General features: G+C 44.2%; 3 protein-coding genes across 5 annotated transcripts; 1 reads left to right on the top strand and 2 right to left on the bottom strand.

Moving 5' to 3' along the window:
- Positions 1 to 1,212: 1,212 nt before the first annotated feature.
- Positions 1,213 to 9,788, bottom strand: LOC311032132 (DENN domain-containing protein 2A-like). 2 transcript variants are annotated; one of them, XM_084038774.1, is made up of 20 exons: positions 9,587 to 9,788; positions 8,826 to 8,897; positions 7,187 to 8,257; positions 7,006 to 7,097; positions 6,328 to 6,419; positions 6,031 to 6,240; positions 5,744 to 5,837; positions 5,609 to 5,659; positions 5,323 to 5,525; positions 4,858 to 4,967; positions 4,561 to 4,630; positions 4,091 to 4,168; positions 3,784 to 3,924; positions 3,497 to 3,645; positions 2,745 to 2,922; positions 2,601 to 2,642; positions 2,401 to 2,509; positions 2,047 to 2,316; positions 1,881 to 1,967; positions 1,213 to 1,784 (listed from the first exon to the last, which is right to left on the bottom strand). In XM_084038774.1, the coding sequence occupies exons 1-20, from the start codon at positions 9,601 to 9,603 to the stop codon at positions 1,753 to 1,755; spliced, it is 3,168 nt and encodes a 1,055-aa protein (XP_083894900.1). In that variant the 5' UTR covers positions 9,604 to 9,788; the 3' UTR covers positions 1,213 to 1,752. The 2 variants fall into 2 exon arrangements, with proteins under 2 accessions (XP_083894900.1, XP_083894901.1); XM_084038775.1 differs by having other exon boundaries at positions 5,609 to 5,653.
- A 1,132-nt stretch (positions 9,789 to 10,920) lies between these two features.
- slc37a3 (solute carrier family 37 member 3) lies at positions 10,921 to 19,309 on the top strand. The gene is made up of 14 exons (XM_084039356.1): positions 10,921 to 11,019; positions 13,402 to 13,580; positions 14,513 to 14,627; positions 14,732 to 14,824; positions 14,903 to 14,986; positions 15,081 to 15,226; positions 15,840 to 15,936; positions 16,034 to 16,118; positions 16,292 to 16,494; positions 16,578 to 16,719; positions 16,934 to 17,035; positions 17,151 to 17,350; positions 17,464 to 17,529; positions 17,674 to 19,309. Exons 2-14 carry the CDS (start codon positions 13,504 to 13,506, stop codon positions 17,764 to 17,766), a joined length of 1,503 nt encoding a protein of 500 aa, XP_083895482.1. The 5' UTR covers positions 10,921 to 11,019; positions 13,402 to 13,503; the 3' UTR covers positions 17,767 to 19,309.
- Positions 19,310 to 20,005: 696 nt separating this feature from the next.
- cdkn1d (cyclin-dependent kinase inhibitor 1D) lies at positions 20,006 to 25,446 on the bottom strand. Of its 2 annotated transcripts, none has more exons than XM_084039054.1 (3): positions 25,290 to 25,446; positions 22,540 to 23,006; positions 20,006 to 22,427 (listed from the first exon to the last, which is right to left on the bottom strand). In XM_084039054.1, the coding sequence occupies exons 2-3, from the start codon at positions 22,994 to 22,996 to the stop codon at positions 22,369 to 22,371; spliced, it is 516 nt and encodes a 171-aa protein (XP_083895180.1). In that variant the 5' UTR covers positions 22,997 to 23,006; positions 25,290 to 25,446; the 3' UTR covers positions 20,006 to 22,368. The 2 variants fall into 2 exon arrangements, with proteins under 2 accessions (XP_083895180.1, XP_083895179.1); XM_084039053.1 differs by lacking the exon at positions 25,290 to 25,446 and adding an exon at positions 24,788 to 24,953.
- Between the last annotated feature and the right edge of the window lie 239 nt (positions 25,447 to 25,685).

Genomic DNA, 25,685 nt, shown 5'->3' with positions numbered 1-25,685 from the left:
ACGTAAGAGATCCAATACTTCTAATGGAACATATTTAACCAATACTTTTATTATCTGCTAGCTTACAATTATAAACATTAGCGTTACTTATAGACCTAGCTATTTAAAACATTACTTTTAGCTATCTATTTCACCTATTTACCCATTACCTTTAACAATCTAATTTACTATTTACTATTCCAACAGTTTTTAGCTACATTTTGTTCAGTTGTTTCTTCACTTTATGATAACATTAAGCAAATACTTATAGGTGAGTATTAATAACTGATTTAATATTTTAGCTAATTCATTACTTTTAATGAAGTGTTTGCTATACTCCACAGTCATTCACTGTAACCCCTGGCAACAGCAGAGGTACAAGTCTGGTTAGTCATCATTGAATGTGTGTGTGTGTGTGTGTGTGTGTGTGTGTGTGTGTGTGTGTGTGTGTGTGTGTGTGTGTGTGTGTGTGTGTGTGTGTGTGTGTGTGTGTATGCCTGTATCTGTCCTATATGTGTTTGTCATCGCTGTGCATGTGTGTGTATGCATCAACATCTGTGTCAGCAGGTGTGTGTGAGCTCGCCACTAACAAGGTGACAGGTTAGGTGCTGTTCGAGGCCCCGGGGCCCTCAGGCTTGCACGGCAAGCACAAACGGAGCCCACTAGTCCTCGGACAATACACTACTGTGCTCCGCTCTGCACCTGTGTTATGTTTTCTTGCTGACAAAGATGTGCTTTCCTCTTCGTGGGCTAAAAGATCTGCTTTGTTTCCATGACTCAGAGACTAAAATAGTAAAGCTGCCACCAACTCTGAACCGAGGCTCTCGGTAGTAAAAAAAAAAAAAAAAAAAAAGAAGCCAAATAACGTTGAACACACAAACACAGCAGTGAATGGTTAGCAAACGGGTGGTATGAGGATTACTCACTGTGCAAAACTGGCACACAAATGCTGAGTGAACAGTTCTGCTCCGGAATTTTCCAGTGCGTAACAAAACTTGTATTTCGAAAATGTGCACGATGTCATTAGATATAGCATTTCCTTAGCATAAATGAATCTCATCCATCAATGGTGGAGGAAGAGATTTACAAAGTTTATGATTTCAAACCTTAAACATATGATGCAATGGTTATATGAGACATTTGTTTCAATGGACTGCAATCAAGACGAACACCCGCCACCTCAAAAAAGCAAACGGAGAAACGTTGTTTAATTTTCTTTATTTACTTGTGGTGTTGTCACTGTTGTGACTAAAAGGAAAAAATATGCATTAAAGAGTGGGAAAGCAGGTCTCTGTCATTTTCTGCTCAGTCATTGACAGTCATCGAATCAGAGAAAATATACTACTGCCCCCTAGTGGATTCAAAGAATAGAATTACCATGAACTTTTAAGTCAAGTTACAGTGCATACGAAGGTTGACTGACACACTACCTCATTTTTTAAACTCACCGAAACCCTTCAGTGGCCCCTTGTGCCCTCTATGGAAGCATTCACATTGCATGCTAATTTATTCAGGTTTTTCCTTTAATTTGTCAGACATATGCAGGCTATCTTAGAGCAATATACCCAAGACCAGGGTGTCATCACCTAAAAAATACAATTTAAAGAAACAAACCATCCAGGAACCTGTGAAATGTTTCTGTGAGTCTACATCCTGTGAAATACAGCAGGATTATCGTTTGGTGGGAACAATTTGTAATTCACCACAGCTTCCATTATGAGTCCTTGGATTTCTGCAGTCCGTGAATCTTCCCTTGTTTCAGTGCTTCTTCTTTTATTTCTTAGAAAGAAATTTCATTTTGTTTCCTGGATCAAAGGGAAAGAAGCAATTTAAGGTTGAGGATGAGCTTCAGTTTGTTGTTTCAGTGTAACGAAGAAGGAATGACTCAGAAACAACCTTACCCAAGCCTTTGAGAAACCTGTTAACCCTCCGGTGTTCATTCTCATGGATGGAGTCGAGATACTCCTGCACCCTCACTTCAAACAGTCCTGGTGAATGACAAAGAATGGTGAATCACCGGATCGGCTCTCGGCGGCTGAACCTCCTCTCTTCACCACAGCTCTTTACCTCTAAGTGCCTGCCTGTGGAGCTCCCTCTCCTGGATGAACCAGCCGAACATCTGGGTCTCCATGAAGACCTCCAGGAAGCGACGCACGGTCTTCGACGGGATCCCTTTGCGGAAACCCTCGCGCTGGAAGGAGCAGTGGCCCGGGGAGGAAGAAGAGGAGGAGTAGCCGTCTTCCCGTTCGCCGGTGATGAAGAGGGGGTAGTGGCCCACCAGCTCCACGAAGAAACGGACGAAGGCCTCGGACACGACGGTACTAAGGTGGCCCGAATCTGAAAGGGAGGAGAATTAAACGTTGGAACGTGAGCTTGCTTTTAATGGCTAGATCTCACATTCAGTCCTTGTTAATGTCTCACCACTGGATGCGTCTCCTCCTCTCTCGTTGGCGAGCTCTCGTCTCCTCTCCAGAACATTCTCCAGGGCTGATTGGAGCTTTGACGGCAGGATGGAGTCCTCATCGTCCAACTGAAGGAAAAATGAACTTACGGTTGAGTGAAGGATGAAACAATTTGTTTCGCCATGCAGAGCCATAAACATGAATCAACGCATGGCCTACCTGTCTGAGAAATCGACTGTTTCCGAGATCCACAACCAGAACCTGTGCACAGAAAGCCTAAATTATTGTCATATACAAATTTTTTTTGGTTGTACATTGAGGTAATGATGATGATACATTAATGCAAATTGCAAATTGTCTGACCTCCTCCAGGGGCAGCTCAGTGAGCTGGGGCAGGGAGCTGGACAGCAGGCCGACGAGGAACGGGGTCGGAGTGCAGACGATGTCGAGCATGGCCGACGGCAGCACGGGGATGTAGGTGTGCTGCCAAACGAACGGGTAAAGCAGCGCCACGACGGCATGGCAGCACTGGGACAGAGTACTGGAAGAGATGGAGGGCAATGACGTCTTTAGATATAGTATAAGTCTTTGCATGTTTAAAGCCTGTGTAATAGATTTTTGCAGAGGCAGAGAAAGACACAACTCGTTCTCACCACACGAGGGCGCCGTGGTCTAAAAATACAGTCTGGAGGCTGTGAATGTTCCCTCCAGCAACATTTCCCAGAGAGGAAAAGCAATGATACATACTTCTTTCATTTACGTCACTCAACTTCACATTCCACTACTGTGACCGCTCTCTCTGACTCCCACTGGCTTTCTCCTGCAGAACAAACAAACCGGCCCCCAGCACAACTCCAGCAACAGGCTGGCCTCAAAATATCTCTCCCTGAATAAAACCGGAGCCTTAAAAATGTGTTTTAAAATGAGGCCCCGGACCACCCGTGTTCCTTATAACTTCGTAAACATCCACAAAGCTTGAATCTGATATCTAGAGACTCCATGATTAAATAAACAACGGGAGGATGACGTTCATATTTTAGGAGCCCATCCAACGAGAGGGAAGATGCGGCGTCCAGTACGTTGCCTGCAAGTTGCTCCGCTCGAGGGGGACCAACCTGAGTTTATCGGCGGTGAAGATGACCCTCCGCTCCAGCAGCAGAGAGCCCAGCACCCTGAGGAGCAGACGCAGACTCAGACAGGAGAACAGACACTCAAAGTCCACGTGCTCCAGGCGCGAGTCAGATGGTCGACAGAGCTCCATCACCTGCGAATGAGATGGATACGTCTATTATTATAGAACACCATGAGATTGACCTTCATCAAACATTAAATAAACTTAAACGTTCCAAAAATCACACACATATTTTTAATGTCTTAATTTAAGTGTTTCAGTGTGACTCGCCTCAGTGCCTGAGCCGGGGAGGAACGTTTTAACAGTGATGGTTCGGCCTGGAGCTGGAAACTGAGCCTCCATGATGGCTCTCATAAAAGGCTGCACCAGGGCTGGAGACAAAGCCCTCCGCCTCTCCACCTCATCTAGCACCTGCAGCACAAACACACACACACACACACACACACACACACACACACACACACACACACACACACACACACACACACACACAACACTTTGTGAATTTGCTTAATTACTTATTGACATTGCTTAAAGTCAATAATGTCACCCGAGGGCACCCGTGGGAGTGTCTTACCTTAGAGAACAAGTTGAAACAGCCAAGGTGACTGACGATACAGTAGACCTCTGGTAAACGCTTTCCTTTCCCGCTGGGCTGAAAAGAAAAGGTGGACGTTAACTCGCTGCTGCTGTTGTGTAAAAATCTCCAAAACATTATCATAGAATTATGTATTATAATATTTAAACAATGAAGAATGTTTTTCACATGACAGAGGCCATATTAAATGGCCTTTGTCATATAAAAACCACACAACCACAGCACTGAAACACACACACACATACTGTAGCAATACATAGAAACATACAAATGCACACACACACACACACACACACACTCTCACACACTTCCTCCCAGACTCTCAGATGGACTATTTTCCCACAAGCCCGCCGACTTTGGCACGGTTATTTACTCAGCCGTCATCGTGGTATGTGGCTACTTCCTGTTGAGGAGCGGCGCACTTATTTATTCTACTCATTTGTATTTACCAGCAAACGCCGGCAGTATCCGAACCTCCTGCTCCCGTCCTCTCCGGTCAAAACAAAGGAGAACATCTCACTGTGAGGGACGAGCACCACAAAGACACAAATAAACATGTAATCAGCATATTTAGATTGTACTATGAGAAACACACATAGGCAATTATATATATAATATATATTATTATGTTGTTATGTGGAATTTCATATACACGCTGATAAAACAATATCCTGCTTGATCTACTATTGATTCTCCAATAAAAATGCACTCTTTTTTTTCAATGCGGGTCATATTTGCACTCTCACCTTGGGTGGCTCTCCACCGGCTCCCAGTCTTTAGCATCAGGGAAACAGAACTGAGGAATGATCCTCAGCTGGTCCTCCGTCTCCCTCATAAACTTGAAGCTCCGCTCCAGCTGCAACATAACGGATAGTTCATATTTGCTGCTTTTATGTTTACCCATAAACAACAGGAAAAGACAGACTATTTCACTATTTTCGGCTCGTCTGGTAGACTTGGGATCAAGAAACATATTTTGAATCAGTTTGACTATTTTCTGGTTGGGGAACTGGCTTGGTCTCAAAAGATAACGGTGTACCTCAGGGATTTTAGTATTGCACTTCTAAGTTTGTAATCTCAAAAGGGATTTTTTTTCTTTTTAAAGAACGGTCCCTAATTCCAAAGACAGAAGCTCAGACGTGTAAAATCTGTGGTTTGTCCATTTTTTTTAAATAGGAAGCAAAAGATTGAAGCCTCCCTCTGCTCCTGACCTTTGGGGGGAACTGCTGTGTGACCTCCGGCAGATAGTGGCCGCCTGATTTGGACTTCTGCAGCGACACGACGAGAAAATATTCAAAGAGAAGACGCTGGTGGAGCTCCTGTTCTGAGCTCTTTCTGGTGTTGGTGCCGTTGTAGTGGGACCGGCTCGGCTGACTCAGGATGGACTGGACTGACACGAGGCGCTGACGATGAGCTGGAAAAGGAAGGGAAGTAAGATACAGCATTATTATAAACCCAAGATGTTGGAAGAAAAAGAAGTATTCTATTGTAATCTACCTTTCGCTCTTTCTTCAACTTCGCTCTCAGAGTCACTGTTCTCATCTGTTACTGTGAAAAAAAGTAATATCTTAAGCCAAAACATCAAAGACTTTATAAGATGAATAGAATAAAGTTTAATTTCAACATCGTCACCTCTCCCCGAGCTCGCCTCAGCATAATGATAGATCCGTCGCAGGTGTTTCTTCCCAATCCGGGCCTCAAAGATGCTGTTGATCCTTAGTACGACCTTTTGGGAAGAAGCATGATATCTTTCAAAACATCAGTTCTGGCACTTATACAGTGAAACCTGGCAGCCACACTGAAAGCTGATCTTAATCTGTTGGGATTACGGTAGGAATTTGTGTTGTAGGATAAAATGTCTCCTCTAGATCGGGGATTCTGCATAAGAAGATAAATATTTGTGTATGAAATATGCACACCGTTGGTATCCTGCGGCAGGTGCGGCTGTAGGGATCCCCGGGCAGCCAGGAAGTGTGTTCGGATCCAGTGGGAGTTGAGGGAGGGCTGAGCTGGGGGGGAGACGAAACCCCCCCACTGCTGGTGCTGTGGGGCGACTGGTTGGTTCTCCGCAGGTCCAGTAGCTTAAAGCTCCTACCTGAGTTCTGCCTGAAGAAGCCGGGCCTCGAGATCTACAGACAAAAAAAAAGATGATTCATTTCAATAAGAAGTGGCGTGTCACGGTAAAGGTATTATGCTTGGCTTGTGTCGGAGGAAACCTTGGTGGTATCGGCGCCAGGAGAGGAAGGCAAAGACTGCTGGGAGCATTGACTCTCCAACTCAATGTCCTCATATGGGTTCTCCTTGGAGTCTGCAGGGAGACCAAAGATGGCAATGTTCAACACGTGTTTATAGGCATTTTTCAGAAGTCTCGAGGTTCAAACAATATGGCTATTCTGATATTTCTGGGCCAAAGCTGTCAGTAGTAACATCCAATATATGTAGATTTGACCTCATCGTCATACAACACACTTAACAGGGATTATTCATGAGCTGCCACCCCGTTGAACAGTTCATAGTTGGATGTAAGGAAATGCAAATTGAGGAAATAGTCTTATTCCCAAGATATCTGGCCGATATAAATGAGGCAACAGCCAAGAGTCAGCTAGCTTAGCCTAGCAAGATTGGAATTAGCTCGCCTGGCACTGTCGAAAGGTAAAAGAAAAGAAAATCTGCCAATCACGAAAGACTGCAGAAAAGCACTACTCCCAGCCAAGAAATAGTCAAACACCTCCTTAAAATCACAAATTTGGCAAGCTGACTATCCCTGTTTCAGGTCTTTATGCTACGATAATCTCCTCATCTAACTCTTGGCAAGAAAGTGAATAAAGCATATTTGCCAAACTGTCAAACTCTTTATTTTAAAGAAGGGAAATCAGCAATGGATAATTCATGACCTGGAATATCTTCATAGTGATGTTCCTGAGACAGCGAGCGTGAGAAGAGCTGGCTAGTTGAGCCTGCGAGGTCTTCAAATTCAAAGGATTTCCTGTCACGGTGAACAGAAAAGTGCAAATGATTGTAGATGTAATCCAAGTCATGCAGCTAACTATATATTGTATTTTTGTTGTTCTATACCTGTTGACGTTGTCTCTGACTCTCTCACCGCGGGGTCTCCCGTAGACACCGGAGGGGGGTTTTGAGGAAGTAGAGATGGAGGGCAACGGAGGGAGGTTCCTCTGCTCCCTCCCCTTCCTTTGACTCTTCCCAACGGGGGCGGAAGACGGGTGCTCAAAGGTACGTCGGGGTTTGGGGACCGGGTTGATGGGGGGCTCCCCTGGCTCCGTGTACACATTGTCCTGGTCCCGATTCCCTTTCACTGGACCGCTTTGACCCACCTGTTTGTCCTTGGTTGGCGGGCTGAAGTAGTTTCCGAGCTCGGGAGGAGTTTTGCCGTGGTTCTCCCCTAAAGCCTCCAGGTTTTTAAAAAGGGTGAACACGGCTCTCTTCTCCTGGCTGGATTGTTCTGCCGTCCTCCTGTCATTGCTTCTCCTCAACGTCCCCACCTGCTGCTGCTGCACTGCGACCGAGGGTGAACAAGGCCTCGAACCCCCACGCTCCCCTACATTCTCTTTCTCCTGATCTTGTTTTTCCTTCTGGACAACTCGGGGACAATCCTCCCCTTTGTGGTTCTCGCTGGGCTTGTTGCTCTTGAGCATCCCCCTTTGCTGTTTCCCTGTTCCAACGGGCGAACAAGGCCTAGAAACCCCAGGTTTTCCTTCGTTCTCTTTCCCGGGACTTTCCTTTTCCTTGTGCGCTACTCTCCTGCAACCCTCTTCACTCGGCTCTTCAGAGGCTTTGCTGTTTTTTGTCAGGGAGTCTGTCCTCTTTATGCCCGCGCACTGGCCCAAAGAGCCCGAGGTAATGGGTGAGTGAGTGGGCTCCTTCCCTTCCCACAGAGAAATCTTGTCCTTGATGTTGCCTCCATTGGATCTGGGGAGCTTGTTGAGATTGTTCTCATTGTTGCTGTGAGGGTCCAAACCCGGCCTCCTGTGAGCCATCATGGGGGATTCCTCCCTCTGGTTGCTCAGGTTGTCTAATGGAGTGAAGGGGAGTTTCGGTGCCCCCTCTCTTTTTTGCCCGGCTCTCTTGTGGTCCCCTGAAGAAACGTGGAAATCGCTTCTCTCACCAGCACAGCCCTTCGTTACCCTGATCGCACAAAGAAAAGACACTTTGACTGGGTGGTCACTTCAAACTACTGCTTTAAAATCCAATGAAATGGCATTTGTTGATGGGTTCTTGAGCTCATCTGGGGGGTGGCCTACGGCAGAAAACCAAAAAAGTCACAGAATTCTTCAGTAAAACACATTTTTCCAAATAATAACTGTATCAATGATTTCCTGAATCCGAGGCTGAGCAACTGACCGCTTCCAGAGATCCCTGAACCTCCCAGTATGGTCACTTGGTCTTTTTCTGGCGACAGTGGGAAAATCCAGCCTGAGATTAAATGCCAGAGGACAAGGCTATGACCGAGCATCTTCTTCTCATCAGCCTCGCTAAATAAACAGCCCACTTGGACCTGGGCCAATTTCATCAAACTGTTATGTTTTAATAAATAAACAGGAGGAAATGGGAAGCCCTTTTTTTTCAGACTTCTCCTTAATGGGTGTGATGAGTAAAATGGGCAAAACCCAAAACGTGTTAGTTATTCCAGTGGAGGGATTTGTTAGGAAAGTGTCCGTTTCCAATAGACTGTTAAACCTATTGTGATACAGACCTGTTGACAGTGGAGTAGATGCAGTCCGGCCTGATTTTCATTTTCAAAGCGTCCGCCATGATCACTGTGCACCTGAGACAGAGGAAAGCACCTTTAGCCGATTGATTTATCTCTACATTGCATTGGCATTCAGGATGTAGACATTGTACATTATTTAGGGGCCAGCTGGGCAGACTCAAGGAAACACCATGACAGCCAGGGGACTCAACCCCCTAGAGCAGTTCATCACAGACACCAACATTTCAACCGTCATTAGGGAGCCTGATTGAATCACTCCTCTCCGCCTTTCCCTTCCTTTTAATGCCCCTCATTCTATCCGACCTTTGCCCGGCTCCCCTTTTCTTGACTCTCACAGTTTCTCATCTCACAGGCCAACGTCTCAAAGTTCAGTGGCCCCTGAGATAGCGGCGTGTCATTTCCCAGCTCTGCGGCTTTTGTGCGATCCAAATGACAATGTGCGCGAGCAGAGGGATTGTCACCCTGAAAGATGTGGCTAATTAGCTTGGAAACAGATTTGGATAGATACACTGTGTGATAAAGAGAGCAAGCCATTCAGAGGCGGATGATTGAAGTTGTGGCAGATCTATTATCCTCAAGGTTGATTTTGCAAAATGCATATGCCCATTTTTTTTTTACAATTATTAAGGTGAGTAAACAGAACATGTATAACTCAATTAAAATACAGAATTAAATCACATTGTTCTTCATCACTGAGTGAAAATATGAGACAACGCAGCCGGAATTAAATCTGCCATCCTTACCCCCTTCTGTCGTACATTTTCCATGTGTTCGTCCATGAAACGGGAGCAAAGTACAAGTGATGCTGCTATAAGAGTATCCATTGGTATAACCTCCAAACCACCGTGCTGTGCTGCACGTCTGCAGTAGGAGCTCTAACTCGATCCAAGCCTTGAAGTCGGCGAGAATAGAGACTGTAAACTTCCCTCCCTGTCTCTTCCCCAATCTTCAACTTTCATTCACTCTTCCTCTACCCACACTGGCTAAGACTTCCTCTCCCCCCCCCCCCCCCCCCCCCCCCCTCTCTCTCTCTCTAACTCTCTCTCTCTTTCATATGTCCCTAAGTACTGGCTGTCCTTCTCATAGCTGGCATATTCACACAAGCTACGTAGAATGAATGAATGAGTCGTAATGCTGACTACTTTAATTCAACTAACTACTTTAATACCATAATCTTGCCTGAACGACTGACACATGAGACGGATCACATTGCATTCCATTATTTCCCTCCAAATCTGAAGTTCGTTGGAACATCACAACTGCTTCGGAGCTACAGTTGCTCATGCAGCTGTAGCATATCAGCTTGTATGAGTCCACCCCCCATTGCCCCAGGGTGTATATTCACTTACATAGAAATTAGTAAGAAAGGCCACATGGGAAAATAAAAATAAATAAATAACAAAAGTCTGTCATGATATAAATAAACTCACAGGAGGAGTTTAACAAAACAGCATAAGCATGCAAGGATATACTTTTTGCACTTATGTACACTTTTTCCATATTTATTTTTTAAATGATAATCCTAATATTTTCATTTCTTAATCCTTATTTATCATACCAGTCTATTAGCACAAATTTAGCTGTGTACTACATTGCACTTCACATCCCATTTACTTGAACAAATGTGTATCCATTAATTTTGTAATATTGTTGTTGATATTATATGGTGCCTTGTGCTAAATTAAACCAAAAATGGAAGTTTGGAACCATGTCTAACAAATAGAAAACATGTACACACAGTTTAAACACACACACAGAGCCTACTGAGGAAATTAATGTTAAAGACATACCACAATTGACTTGCTGGCCACGTTCAATGCTGGATCCCTGCTGCAGTGTCGGGCAGTGAAGTGGAGGGTTTTTTAAACTACGTATAAACCCGCCTGCAGCTCACGATAGGGCCGGCTTTACCCCACAAGTGGCACAGTGACAGGTGACAGCCCAACAGCTGTCACTCCTGTTATTCCACGCCTGTCCTGCTGGGGGCAGCAGAGCGCAGCCGAGCTCTGCGCGCAGCTTCGTCAGGACTCCGCTGCGTGACGGTAAACGCAGCGTCGCAGACGCCAACTGCCGTAAACGAAAGTAGAAGAAGAAGAAGGAGTACTCACAGTAAACAGAAACACAGATTGTCGCCGTGCCGAGAGCGAGACAGTTGACGGTTTTATGAGCAGAAAAGGTAAGAAAACGCTCTGGTCTACGTGTTTATTAAGAGATTTGAAGCCGCCGACTGTTTGGTCGCGGACGTTTGTTGTGACTTGTGGGCGAGAAGTGACCGGGAACCGGCCGTGTAAGGTAGCGAGGACTCCTGTCCCCCACTAGCTAACGTTGGGTGCGTTGTCACCCCCGAGGCAGAGATGTACACAGACCGATATGTGGCCGTAACCTCCATCCTAACAACAACAAAATGGCGAAAATGTGTTAAAATTACCGAGTATTCACGGGGCGTGTGGAGTATCGAGAATAAAACATAACATCGTTACTTTATGACAGATGTCATGACATGACATGATTATTATAGTGACCAATAGAAGCCGTTATCTACAGAAACTTGATGTCGTCCATTGAACGGGACGTCCTGCTCACGTTTTCCCCGTTTTTGGGTGTGCTGTGTGAACAGAAGGTCCACACCTGTCGGTTACTGTGTTTGCAGTGGATTGAATTGTCACCATACACTAAATCATGGAGAAATACTGTTTACACTCTGGGAGTTGTCTATGTTTGCAGGTGCCCTACGGGGAAATTCAGCTATGAAGGCCAGCAGTCAGAATGTTTGAATTCATAAGAGGCTGTTTTTTATTTTCAAAAAGATTGGGGGAATATTGAATGACAGCTTTTTGTATACAGAACATAGAAGTAGGATATCAAATAAGTAAATATTAAAATCTATTTTACAAGTGCACCTGAAATTATTTACAGAAAATTAACTGGCAACTATTTTTGATGAGTCCTTTTCACTGTTTTTCACTGAAAACATCCCACAAATGACAATGAAAATAATCGTTAATTAGAGCTCGTTTTTCAGAATTTTTATTATTTTCTCCAATAATTGTTTAAAGGGGCATTTCAGAACTGAGTACTTTTTATTTTGAATAATTCTGAATAATTTTAGTACATTTTCCAGATGCATACTTTTACTTAAGTAACATTCCCAATGCAGTCTCTGTCCCAGTGAAGTTGGGACACCTTTTCTACATATGTGTATGTGCTTTTTACTTTCTTTCCCCTGCCAGCAGCCTAAATAACACCCAGTATTTCATGGGTGAAATCTGTAACATATACAGATTAAACATTTTGTGGAAAGACTCTTGTCTTGTCTGGTATCAGATCAGGAAAGATGGGTAACTTGACCTTTAGGTCAGTTACCATAGTAACATATACTGAAAAAGGACATTTCTTTGTTAAAATAGCCACTTATATTTACTGTTTAATATGTGAAATATGATTAAAATCATATGCCTTAGTCTACGTATTTGTGCAATACTCTTATGCTTACTTTTCAGCTGAAGCCACTTTCTTTTTGTGCCTGGGGGGGAGTAACACCTATAAGCAAATCATTATTTGCTCATTCCGCTGCTTTGAACCACAGGAGTTGAACCCCGGTCGCCTGCACCTTAGGCAACGTTGCTAACCGTCACACCACAGTGTCGCAGATTTAGATCAATCTACTGTTTCATTCAGTTATACGCATTAAGTCGGGCCGTAAATGTCTGACACGCTAACTGTCCCTACTTTGATGCATTTACAGGATTAGCTCGTTTTCGACATAAACACTCAGTAATATCTAATAACTCTCCCGGTTGCCGTGGTGAATCGTAGTATCGGAGCTCCATTGATGATGGCTTTGTAGAGTCGGCAGGCACGCGCCTAACTCAGAGTTAACATACTCACTGTTGATTGAACTAATTCAGAACTGCTGTTCTGGAACCGAAAACTCAGAGTTGCCCATCTCCGAGTTGGTCAATTCAGAGTTCAGGGTTAGGTTCAGAGTTGGTTGAGCCTGCTTCCTGGAACGGGCCCCAGTACTTGGTATCATCAGATACTAAAAGTAGAGTCCTGTGCACACAGCATGTGTAGATGCATACTTACAGCTGAACAGGCTGGAGGCGGAGGTGTGATGGTTTTAGCTACACACTGGGCCCATTGATACCTGTAGATGCCAGTACACACCCCAGCATTCAGACCAGATGCATCTATTCATACCAGTCTCTTACCCCAAAAAGGAATGCTTTCTACAAGCTAGTATGGCCTGTTGTAGTACAAGATTCGTCCAGGTCAGTTAAATAAAATAAGATTCACCACACTGTCGACACAATCTTGGGTGCACTCAAACACTGCACACTTAAACTTTGTGGGTTGTAGTGGGACCAAGGGTTTCTATTTATGTGGCATGTATGTCCTTTTTAAATTTTCTCTCCTCCATACATAAACAGTATTGCTGTTCTGTGTTCTCACTCAATATATTTCTCTAATTAGCCTTTTTGTATAAGGTGTTGTCCTATAATCATTAGTGCAGTTGAGCATTCTAGCTTTGCTTTCCAATTCCTTCTCTTCCCCCTAGTGATGTCCCATCTGGCATAGTGGGACACTATAGTTGAAGACCTCCACACCACCTCCTTCCTCGTCTTCCCCCCTCCACCTCCTCCCTCCGGCCACCCCTGTGATGCCTCCCACCAGCTGTGGCTGCCTGTCACAGTACACTCATCATCATCTGGTTGCCTTCCTCCTCACCTTCTTTAGGTAATTTAGGTCATCATAAAAGTCTTCCTCAAACCTGCCTTGCATTGTAAATGTTAGTTTCTAGATGACCCCGTGATACCAGACATGTAACGTAGAGTAGCTGGAAACCCAGTGAGGGCTCGACTGGTATGACTTTCTAAGGCTTTTTGTATTGTTGTTTAATTAGCTTGTTGTGGTGGAAAAATTAGATTTCCAACCAGCAGTTTTGAAACAAAAATCTCCCAACCAGCCTCCACTGAGGCACAAGAATGTGGAGTTGAATAAGAGGATGCCATGAATGCAGAAACACATTGTTTGTATGCGTGTGAATGGGCGTGAGCTGTACATTTAGGTGAAAGGTTTATAGGGCAAGGTTAACCTAAACCCAGGTCAGACGAGGTCAAGATAACATGAACAATAAGGAGTGATTTCCAATGATTGCTACAAAGGTATTTAAATGTGAATTGTGATATTTCCCGTAATATTTGGGGAAATAATCTTGTTTTTAGAGGTATTTGCACAGTAATAAATAAATAAAACATGGAGAACATGTAGCAACGTTACACAGAGGAGGATATAAACACAGTAAATAAGCCATGTGCTTATTTACTTATTCCAGTCTGTTCTGTTAATCTTTACTTACAGTAGACGACGACGTGGTACTATATCACGTCTCAGGAGCAAAGTGCCGTCTACAGCAGGTAGCAGCGCACTAATGGTGTTATTTGGGCTCGCGTGCTTCATTCTAGTGTTTCCTGCAGAACTGAACTGCTATTAATTTGGAATGTCATCTTCTGCGTGTCTAATTTGACCTTATGTCTAAATGTCAAACACCCCCTCCCGCTGAAATGTCAATGCCGACCTGTTCGCTCTCCACGGATGGGTTGGATTCACCTCTATCAAACTCCGGTTGCCTTTACTTGCCAAGTAAAACAATGTTCTTGCCCCTGCAGCTATGTGTTTCTACACGCATCCAGGAAGACGTTCAGCAATGTGAAAGTCAGCATCTCGGCACAGTGGACGCCATCTGTGGAGAATGGCAGCACACCAGCTTTCTCCCCCGGCGAGGTAGCGAGCGCCGGCCCAGCAGCGCAGCACGACAGGCGGTGACCTTTACACCTTGTTGCAGATAAACCGCATGTGATTAACCGCGTTTTCTCCGTCTGCCGCAGACATGGGAGGACAATAATCTGTTTGAAAATAAAGAGCAGGCCACTCTGTTCCTGGGAGCTCTGGACTCCATCTTCCTCTTCTCATACGCAGTGGTGAGAAGCGTGCATTGTTTTCTGTGTTGGCGGTCATCTTCGTTGTCGTCTGTCTCACCGTTGGTCCCCTCCACACAGGGTCTGTATTTCAGCGGCGTGATCGGGGACAGAGTGAACCTGCGCTACGTGCTGTGCATCGGCCTGTGTGGCTCTGCTGCAGTGGTGAGTACACAGACCCTGTGTGCACCTCGACGGCTTGCTTTCGTTGGCGTCACGTTGCACATTTAGCATTCGTTAACGTCTGCTGTATTTGCAGGAGTTTTTGTTCGGCACGCTCACCGAATGGCTCAAAATCTACAACATCTATCTGTACTGTGGCCTGTGGGTGGTGAACGGCCTGCTGCAGTCGGCTGTCTGGCCCTGCGTGGTCGCCGTCATGGGAAACTGGTTCGGCAAGGCCGGGTGCGTTTATCAGTTTGCAATACATTTACATTTACATTTAGGTCATTTAGCAGACGCTTTTGTCCAAAGCGACTTACAATAAGTACATTTGTCAAAAGAAGGAAACAAAGAAACCACGACGTATCATTGCCGATGCAGTAAGAGCTAAAAATAGAACAAGTGTTAGGTCCTCATCTGAGTAAAGTAGTACTTCAAGAGCAACAGTGCTACGATCTGAGTGCTATAGGTAACAATCATCTTATCTATTTATCATTTCAGGTATTAAATCTGCCACACCGCCATCCAGGCAAGAAATATTTCACTGAGTTCCTGTCTGTGAAACGGCGCTTTATGAAACGCACCCATCACACACACGGAAACACACACTCACACACTCGCACAATGACATCCATTCACGGGCCAAAACATAGACGCTATTTAGACTCAGTTTTTCCTCCGTGGCAGGACTTGTGAACATAATTTGTCTGAATATAAATGTAGTAGGTCATTGAGCTGTCTGGGATATTGTGTTTAGGAGAACATTTTAAGTTTTATAAGTGTTTTTTTGAGAAAATATAGCAAGGCCTACATAGTTATACGCTTTTCTAATTGAATTCCTGATGTTGTCCTCCAGCCGTGGCTTTGTCTTTGGCCTGTGGAGTGCTTGTGCCTCTGTAGGCAACATCCTGGGGGCCTTCCTGGCTTCTAGCATGCTCAAGTATGGATATGAGGTAAGAAATATACGCACATGCATTTATTGATGCCCCTTTCTCATGTTAATTTAGTTACATTCTCAGCTAGATGCTAACCTTACGCTGCTGTGTGTAGTATGCCTTCCTGGTGACCTCGGTGGTCCAGTTTGCCGGCGGGGTGGTGGTGTTCTTCGGCCTGGTTACCTCCCCAAAAGAACTCGGTAAGGACCCCAAGGAACATGCTAGACAACGTTCACTTTAAAGTGACCTCGTTCCCACACAAAGCCCTTTTTTTTTAAGTTGAACTCCTGCCTGAAATAGAAAGCGTTTAATGTCTTGATCGCCACAAATTGATTGAATCTTCACAGCTGGAATGTGTGTTTGTGCGAGTCAGGTTTGAGCTGGGAGTCGGAGACGGGGCTGAGTCCGGTGGAGAGGGACGCAGACAGCCACAGGCCTTTGATGAGCGACGAGGAGGATGAGGTGGAGGCGTACGTCGCGCGATGCCCGTCAGTTCAGCAGCCGGACGACCCTCTGGCCGAGCCTCCGAGAGCAGTTGGGTTCTGCCAGGCGTTCTGTCTGCCTGGAGTGCTACCTGTGAGTCCAACACATTCACAAAGGGCTTTTAAACAAATAGAGATTAAATTAACACAATTCATGTATGTGGACTTTGTTTGCAGTATTCCTTGGCTTATGCGTGTCTGAAGCTGGTCAACTATTCCTTCTTCTTCTGGCTTCCTTTCTACCTGAACAACAACTACGGCTGGAAGGAGGCTGAGGCCGACCGCCTGTCTGTGTGGTACGACGTCGGAGGCATCATCGGTGAGCCGCAGGCAAATTCATGCATTTTCTTCTCGCCTTTATTTAATCATGGCATTATGGAAATTTAAGGTTTATTATCTAAGCTGACTCCCAACCACAGTGGCTAATATACTGCCAGCCTTATTCATAATTGTACAGGTGAACAAAATGTTTATACATGACCTTTTTTCCCTTTTTCTCATTGGGCCTCCGTCATTTTGTGTCTTTGTGTCAGGAGGGACCGTTCAGGGTTTGATTTCTGACTTGATGGGAAATAGAGCCCCAGTGCTGGCCATCAGCCTAGCGCTGGCGATGGGAGCCCTGGTGGGATACAGCCGTGAGTATGGAGTTGACAATCTGTTGGTTAACCAATCAACAGAGAATCAATCGGCATCAACTGACCGACAACTACATTCATACTGCTCCTCTGTCTCTCTCTCCATCCTTCTCAGACTCGCCTAACGACCAGGTGATAAACGCAGCTCTGTTGGCCACCACTGGCTTCTTCATCGGCGGTCCATCGAACATGATCAGCTCCGCCATATCCGCTGACCTGGGCAGACAGGAGGCTCTGAGGGGCAGTCGGGCGGCTCTGGCGACTGTCACTGGCATAGTGGACGGAACTGGAAGTATAGGAGCTGCTGGGGGACAGGTGAACAACAGTTGATCACCTTGCCTTTATTATACCCATGTGTCGCTTAATGCATCCCCGCTTTATGAAATGCAACATCTGACTCGTGTGTTTACATATCTCTCCTCCTCTAGTACTTGGTGTCGCTGATTGAGAGCAAGCTGGGCTGGATGTGTGTGTTCTACTTCTTCGTCGTCATGGTAAGGAGCTAAATCATGGTTGCCGATTATGATCCATTATCAATTTGTGTCGTAAGTTTATTTCCATTTTCATCTGATAACGTCATATTTTGATGTCCTCCCTCCTCACAATTTCACTTTGCTTGTTGTGTTTTAATCCCACAGACAGGGGGCAGCATTGTGTTCATCACGCCGTTGCTCCTCAAAGAGGTGCGGGCCATGTGGAGGGACAGACTAGCTCGGCGACGCCAGCTGTGAGGGCGTCGAACATCTGCTAGCCATAATATTCAACCTCTTATCAGTGGCAACGCAGCAGGGCTGCTCGCTCAAATGGCTGCTTTTTTTTAGGTGAGTTTTGGGAGATGTAAAGATTCATGGGATGGCGTTTGACACAGCCACGATGGAGTTATAGAGCCACCAGTTTAATCCCCACAACCACCAGGTGTTTGTCTTTTAACACCCATGTGAGCAGAGAGTATTTGAGCACAATACTGAAGTCTTATCCACTCACTAAGAAGCCTAAAAATGTAAATGCACACTTGTGTTTTAGCGGTTGAGTTGAAGTGCCTGACCAAAAAAAAAAGGCTTTTCAAGGGACCTCGCTGTCCAGTCTGTGAACCCCGGCCCCGCGGGGCCATCGCAGAATGTACCTCTGTATATATTTTATGATTTAAATGGATTTAAAAAAAAAAAATCTTTTTAAAATGTAGATGTTCTTACGTCGAGCTAATGATGCCTTTTAAATCAGGGGGTTCTTCCTTGGGATATTTTGGGGGGTCGCCTAAAGAATGTGAATGATCATTGTAATGTAGAAATGCATCATCAGCTTTTGTAGATATGTATGATATTGTTGTTGCTTTTTTGGGGTCAAGATCATGAATATTGCACTGTTGTTCAATAATTTAGCTTATTTAAGGTTTTTTATTTTTAAAGCGCATTTTAGTGAACCACTTGGATCTTAGCTGTTTTTGGGATGCTTTCACATCACAGCCACTTGAATTCTCTTGTGTATGCTTTTGTGGGGGTTAGAAGCTATACTGTATACGGGGGACTGGTTCTCTCCATTCTGTATATCTGCCGGACGCTGATTGCTACGTGCTCATTCCTTTTTCAACTTTTACTGTCTTAAGTCACAAGCATTTACTGTGAAGACTCTTGACACGTCTTGTCTCACACATTTAGTTTACAGTGTAGCACGCCTTATGTACATTAAAGTGTGAGCTGCAGGCCGACATTGCAGAAGAGATATGCTCTGGAAATTTTGCACGATCGTTTGACTGCAAATCTGTATGTGAACAGATTTGTTATTATGTTTTTAAAGGCCAAGTAGTTTTACGATTTAAAAAAAAAAAATCGTATCATGCCTGTCATGTGCTAGTTAATGTTTGACGAGATCACCAGCCATCAAGACTTTTGGTTAAAATCAATAAAAAGACACTAGAATTAGTGATTTTCTGCAGCTAATAGACACAAGTTTGCTCCGTTGCATGTAGAGCATTTAAAGTACTTTAAACATCTGGGAAGTGTGACACCTGGGCTTTTTTTGTTGTATTATGATAATCATCATCGGTATGACATGAGTTCCTTTTGCTAAGCAGAGCACAGGAGCTTAAAACAAGACTTGCACCTCTAATGTCTCTGAACTTGTGTAATAGAATTTAAATCTGACATTTATGTGGGATGTGTAACACTATCTGTGGTGTATTTTCTTTATCTTTATTTTTTTTTTAAATGTCCTTTTTCGGGTTTTAACTAATGTAAATGCAACTTTTAATTTTAAATAAATGCAAATCACTTTTTGCTAATTGTGAGTTGTCTAAATAATATTTCAGATAAGACAGTTATGGAGTTTATTTAACGATCAGGTCTTGTGATTAGTGTTTCCTTTCTGAACTTTACTTTATAGAAGCTTCCAAGCTGCAGGAAGACACATTATTGCCAAATGATTGTGTGCAATGTTATGTTAAAACCACCAGAGGGCGCAACAAATCAGGAAGAAAAAACGGAGAAACAAAACTTCACACCAGTATTTTGTAGTTTGTATGAATCTCATTCATTCTTTTTATTATTTTGAGCACGCCAGAAAAAATCAACAATACGAAGGCAACACGCCAACAACCCCGAAATATATTTTCTTTAAAAATATTATTAAAAAAAAAAAGAATATGATTCTGATCCCCATACAAATTCGTACACTTCTTACATGTTGCAAGGATACATTAACCAGCATTAAATTACAATTACATTTTTACAAATGTTGTACAAAGATTATCATACATTCATGCATAAACAAAGTTACAACAAATGTTGTTCTACACTTCGATACGGCTGCGACTGTGATTTTAGGAAAGCAGAGATTGTAGTGAGACACTGATAATCTTTATATTTATCATTTTAGCTTTCCTTTATTTGTTTTGGTCCACCTAAAGGAAAACAAAAAAATAAAAATATCAAGAAATATCTAATCCGTGCCTCAGTTTCTCCGTGAGTATGTATGTTGTTGTTTTTTCTTTTTTTTTTAAAGATTTCCTTAAAAAATAGTTCTCTTGTCAACAATGTTTAAAGTAGTGCAAAGATATAGTTTCGGGAATAACACAATTAGTCAGTTATACCAAAAAGAAGCATAGGGACTTTCTAATCATTTCCCTACATAACAAATGGTACAAACTCAAAATAAGTTAATATAGACTTTGAAAGTTTCGTCTGAGAGGATAGGTGCACACAAACATTTCTCTCTCTCTCTCACACACACACACACACACACACACACACACACACACACACACACACACACACACACACACACACACACACACACACACACACACACACACACACACACACACACACACACACACACACACACACACACACACACACAGATGACCACATTTGTCGTGTAAAAAACCCTGAATAGCCATGTTTACTATTTTTGGATCAGTGAAATATTGCCTTGTGTCGACCATGAAAAAGCATGATTATGAAAAACTGCCGTCACGCTGTTTGCTCAGTTCATGAAAGAGAGACGGAGAGACTTAAGCAGACCAAAGCGGGTCCGAATCCCAGTCCACTTTGTGATCCAGATGGGGTCTGAGGCGTTTTCTGGTAAAGGGTTCCCTTATTAAAGTTTCTCCCTTTTTTTTTTTTCTTCTCCTAAAACTATATTCCTCTGCTCGGAGCAAAGTGAGGCAGAAAAACAACAAAAGTTGCCTCCCCCTTGTGCCTCCCCCCCGAGGGACCCGAGTTTCCTCTGAGCTGGGGGCCCCTCTCTGACACACGGACTATTTTGCCTCATGTGAAACTCTACACTGAGTGCTGAACCTCGACAGCTTTTACCACAACAAAATGATAAGGACCGCCCCCTTCCCCCCTTGTTTTTGTCTCTCCGTCTCTCTTTCGCCTGAAGATGCAAAAACAACCTGAGCTCCATTGTTTTTATGCATATATCTACGTAACATGTTTGTTTTACTGAAATGACTTGATGAGGTAGAGAGTGAGTGGATTGATCGGAGTTATGGCTTTTCATCCATATACAAATACGAACAACTGGAGGTGTGGAAAAAGAAGTAGGCACATCCTATTTGAGTTGAACAGTTGTGGCGTGTTTACATATATATATAATAATATATACGGCACAGCAGTTTCTCTTTGGTTCGACGGTCTCAGCTGCCGCCACTCGTAGAGAATCACATTCATACACTAACACTTATATGGACACAAACACGTATAGAACGGAAACGGAAAACAAAATAAGAAATGAAGCAGCTTGACTCTTCAGAAACAAAATATATATAACCAAAATTGGAACCATGAGGTTTGGATTCCTTCTGGTTTAACACTACATTTCCTTCATGGAGAAAAATAGCGTATTTAACACCTACAAGGTGGACTTCAGGGAAGACAGAGTGGGGAGGGGGGGGGGGATGCTACATTATTATAAGCATACAGCTGACAAAACATACAACCTAATAAGGTATGTCCTGGTCTGTTGCCAAAAAATATATAGATTTTTTTCCCATTATGCACATAATGTGATGGGAAAAGGGATTATAATTTGCCATTTGTGTATATATTTTTAAAGTGATGATAAATATGCATGGCCAATATTTTAATTAAAGGTGGAGTGTGAATGACCCATAATGACTCATAGTCAAAGGCACAATTTAGGGGAAATGGCACAGGTTTCCACAAACACCTCGTTTTTTTTTTACATTCTATAAAAAAAATAGAATTTTATTTTGTATGTATTATTTCGCCGACGATCTGACATCGTGAATAATGAATGAATAGGTGGCGTAGGCTTTTAAGTCACTGTTTTACAAGCACGGCCACGTGACCTCGTTGCCGAAACCTCCACCGTTGACCTTTTGCCCTGCAGCTAATCACAGTCGCGCTGCCAAAATTCTGAGCCCCGGGTGAGATCTTGACCCCTGGCTTGACTCGTGCTATCGGAGCCCCGGGGTGAGACCAAAGGCTAAGTGTGAGGCGAGGCCAGGAATAGTAACTCATCTAATCAAAGCCTCTCAAAGACTTTTTAGCAATAGGGAGTGAAAAAAAAAAAAAAAAAGAGTTGAAGAGTGAGGTCGAATACGATCCGAGGCCCGTTAATAAAGTAACTGGAGCCGGGGGTTTTTTTCTGTTATTAAGAGTGCATTCAAAAATCATTTCACAGTATAGTCGAAAGCTGAGGAAAACGTACGTAGAACATGTATAATATTTATAACTATCAACAAGAACCGTTGCTAAAAGCTGAGCTTGATTAACAAGGAACAAAGTAGCTTCATATATATTTATATATATATATGATATGACACATATCTGCATGAGGTGATTTCCACCATTCGGTGATCCCGGCGTTTTCTACTGCCGAGAAGTTGCTTTGTAATGCAATCTCCTCCTCTTCTTCACCTTGAAGAAGTCTGGAGGGAGAGAGAAGACGATGCAAAGTCAGGAAACAAACCTCCGGTTCTATTGTTTCACCACATTTGGGCTGCAGAATTATGATTACAGTTTGCCGTTTGGTGGACTGACCTGTGATGGAAGCCTGTTTGCGCTTTCCTTGCCGTTGAATGGAGTAGCACCCCCTTGTGGTCAGCTCCAGGTACTCGTCCCCGGATCCGGACGAGCTGTTGTACCCCGAGGAACATTCGCCCGACGTCGACGACCAACTTTTGGCCGTTCTCCGCGGCGCCTGCCTGACCGTGCAGCCGCGGTAAAACGCCGGCACGTCCTGGAACCCGAGCGCCTCCCACGCCACGTCGCCGCCGTCCCCTGGCGTTTCGCTCTGGAAGTCGAAGTTCCAGCGCTGCTTGGCCACCTCCGCGTTCATGCAGAGCAGCCGCTGGAAGTCCTTCTCCAGCTGCTGGTGGTCCACGGGCCCGAAGAGGTTCCTCCGCACCGGCCCCACCTTCAGTTTCAGGGCCTCAATGCCCCCCAGGTGCGAGAGCTCTGTAGCCGATCGCGCTGTTGATGTTGATGGAGGAGCCATAGTCACGTCCCTGTTGGAGAACAAACTACGTGTTAGAGGAAAGGTCGGAGGTTGAGTGTTCGGAGTTTCATTGAGGTGTGATTCTTTTTTTTACAGGCGTATATTACTGAGCTATTAAGTGCCCAATTCCCCCACCAGCTCATATCTGCCCTCCTGGGTGCCTTTCTGTGTTTTATGTGATCAAATACACATGTGCCCTAACCTGCTGAGTAATTACTGCAGCAACAGGTAACTAAGGCCAACACCAAATAAATCTCCCGGCGAAATCCACTGCCCTGCCCTGTCAGAGTGAAGCTGGAGTTTTCCACCTGCTCTGGTGTCTGCGGGTCAAAGATCGCCAAGTTGAGGTCAGCAGGTGACGGAGGAAGGAAAACCACGTAAGGATTCTCACATTATACGGAATCAGCATAAACTATAGGTGGATCAGGTTCATCAGATGTGTGACGGCAGTGAAAAAGGCCTGTGTGTGTTTTCTGGGATGGGCAGTAACTACAGAGGGTTGTGTGCTTCTGCTGCCGATACGAGATAAGAGCTCAAATGTTTGCCTCTGCCAAGTTTGGCTGTCATCTCGTACAGTACGGATTTGTTGCCCCTCCCATAGACCTTATAGCCAACATACCGCTGGATTACAATCATGGGACAGTAGGTCACATCCACTCAGGCTTCCCCAGAGGCTTCACAGACAATATTAGGTAAGGGCCCTAAAGTCGAGCATATTATATAACTTAAAATAAAGGGGGGGGGGGGTGGCCTATAAATACCAATTTTTAACACAAAATATTGTCGTATTTGTTCTATTATTGTAATAGTTAAAACACAGAGGGGACAAACGTGTGGTGACTTTTAGAAACGTCTTCATATCAGCTCTTGAAGATCAGCTCGAAGACAGAAAAACACTCTCCAAGGGGCCAAAGGGGGGAGGAAGGGGGGAGGAAGGGGGGCAAAGAGTTGCTTAACTGTCACCTATAGAATGTTTAGAGAGGGAGAGCGCTTTCACCCACCAAGCCGCCTGTCAACTATACGTTGCTTATTCAGACACTTACATAATACATTATGAGTTGAATTTATATTGAATGCACCACATAACTCTCTCTCTCTCTCTCTCTCTCTGCCAAAGCATCAAAATATATTTAGTTCAAATAATCGGACAGTACACAATAAACAGTAATATGAACATTGACTGATATTAATATATAATATATAAAAATATAAACATGTCATTCTCTCTCTCTCTCTCTCTCTCTCTCTCTCTCTCTCTCTCTCTCTCTCTCTCTCTCTCAGTGAAAGTTGTTTGCGTCGAAAAAGAAGTGGGCGCGGTTTGCGGATCGGGTTACCAGCGCTCGGTGTCCCACATGCAGAAAAACACCCGAGAAAAACCTCCAATATCTTAACTTAAATTAATGCACGAACTCTCTCTGCACGCGCAACACATACACGCGCACATCCACGCCGGGAGAGTTTGTGCAGCAAAACTTGTGACGCACTCAGATCCTCGCTGCTGCTGCTGCGGATGTGTGTCAATGAGATGCGACACACAAAACGGTCCGTGGCTTGTCAGGGCAATTAACGCTCATATTACACACACAAACAGCAGCGGCCACATGGTAATACATGTAATACATCAACAACTAATAGTATGAAGAGCTGTTGGCTCGTTTTTATGCGTAAAAGCGGTAAAAACGCGCAGAAAAAGCGCATCAACTTTTACTTTACATTCATCCACACCGAATCTGTACATCAACCCCAACGAGAATGGAGGAAAAATTATAAATTAAATAAATGTCCTCTTACCATCAGCGTCAATGTGTGAAATAAGTCAAAAAGTTTTGAGGTTTCTCGTCTGTGCGCACAGTTCACGCAGCCAGTGTGAGACGCGTCCCTGACAGCAGAAACTAACAAGTGTCACGATGAAGGCTTTCTGGTCTCCACTACCCACGGGAGGGTCGTGCTGCCCCCCTTATCCCTTATCCCTTAAGCCTTGTTTGTAAAGGACTCAGAAAAAAAAAGAAAGACAGCGGGGACGTCCTACTGGAGGAGGCGGTCACGTGGTTTCCATCAAAACATGTCATTGTTGAGGCGCAGCCGAGAGGTAAACACCGCGAATAAAGGTGATAAAGAGACAATTTAGAGCAAAATGAGCCGCAGTCTTTATTCCCATAAAGTGCGTAAAAGCAATTACGCACAAAAAGACGTGTTTAAATCTGCTTCAGTGTGAGTTGAGCTTATAAAAGTGTTAAAAGTAATTTCTATATATTTTATTTTTATATTTTAATTTATTTTAATATGTTCTTACCTTTCTGTCTTGCTGCTAACCGTTGAGTCTCCCGCTCCTTTTTCGAGCCGCTGCACTCTCCGCCCTTTTTCCCTCCACAGCGAACCAGAAGTAGGTCAAACATCTTGGCAGCGGGCGGCCATTTCCCCTTCGCCCTCGAATGTGACACACATTCTCGTGTAGTGCTTGCGTCACATTGTGATTTTGGCATCCCGCCCTCACTTTTCCAGTCACGTTGAGCTGCAACGTGACCGTTTCGAGCAGGGAAAACTTCTCCATTTTGACTTCTCCTCTTCCCGCCGGTTTGTGAGACATGGTCCGGTGAGGTGGAGGAGAGGGGGATTAACAGCAGGCAACGGGGGGACATTCCTTCTCTCTCTTTAGAAGTGAAGAAGAAGAAGAATCATTCATTTATAA

This window comes from Eutrigla gurnardus (genome assembly GCF_963514095.1).
Source record: "Eutrigla gurnardus genome assembly, chromosome: 21".
NCBI lineage: Eukaryota > Metazoa > Chordata > Actinopteri > Perciformes > Triglidae > Eutrigla > Eutrigla gurnardus.
The sequence above is the reverse complement of the archived record's forward strand: the minus strand, read 5'-3'. Positions and strand labels throughout refer to the sequence as shown.

Coding starts and splice junctions, on each gene's coding strand:
- LOC311032132 (XM_084038774.1), bottom strand. Junction 5,838..6,030: donor CCTGCCGCAGGATACCAACG/GTGTGCATATTT, acceptor TCTTCCCAAAAG/GTCGTACTAAGGATCAACAG. Junction 5,660..5,743: donor TGAGGCGAGCTCGGGGAGAG/GTGACGATGTTG, acceptor TTTTTTTCACAG/TAACAGATGAGAACAGTGAC.
- slc37a3 (XM_084039356.1), top strand. CDS start 13,504: ATGCCTCCCACCAGCTGTGGCTGCCTGTCACAGTACACTCATCATCAT. Junction 14,987..15,080: donor TGTGTGGCTCTGCTGCAGTG/GTGAGTACACAG, acceptor CTGTATTTGCAG/GAGTTTTTGTTCGGCACGCT. Junction 16,119..16,291: donor TACCTCCCCAAAAGAACTCG/GTAAGGACCCCA, acceptor TGTGCGAGTCAG/GTTTGAGCTGGGAGTCGGAG.
- cdkn1d (XM_084039054.1), bottom strand. CDS start 22,996: ATGGCTCCTCCATCAACATCAACAGCGCGATCGGCTACAGAGCTCTCG. Junction 22,428..22,539: donor CAAACAGGCTTCCATCACAG/GTCAGTCCACCA, acceptor CTCTCCCTCCAG/ACTTCTTCAAGGTGAAGAAG.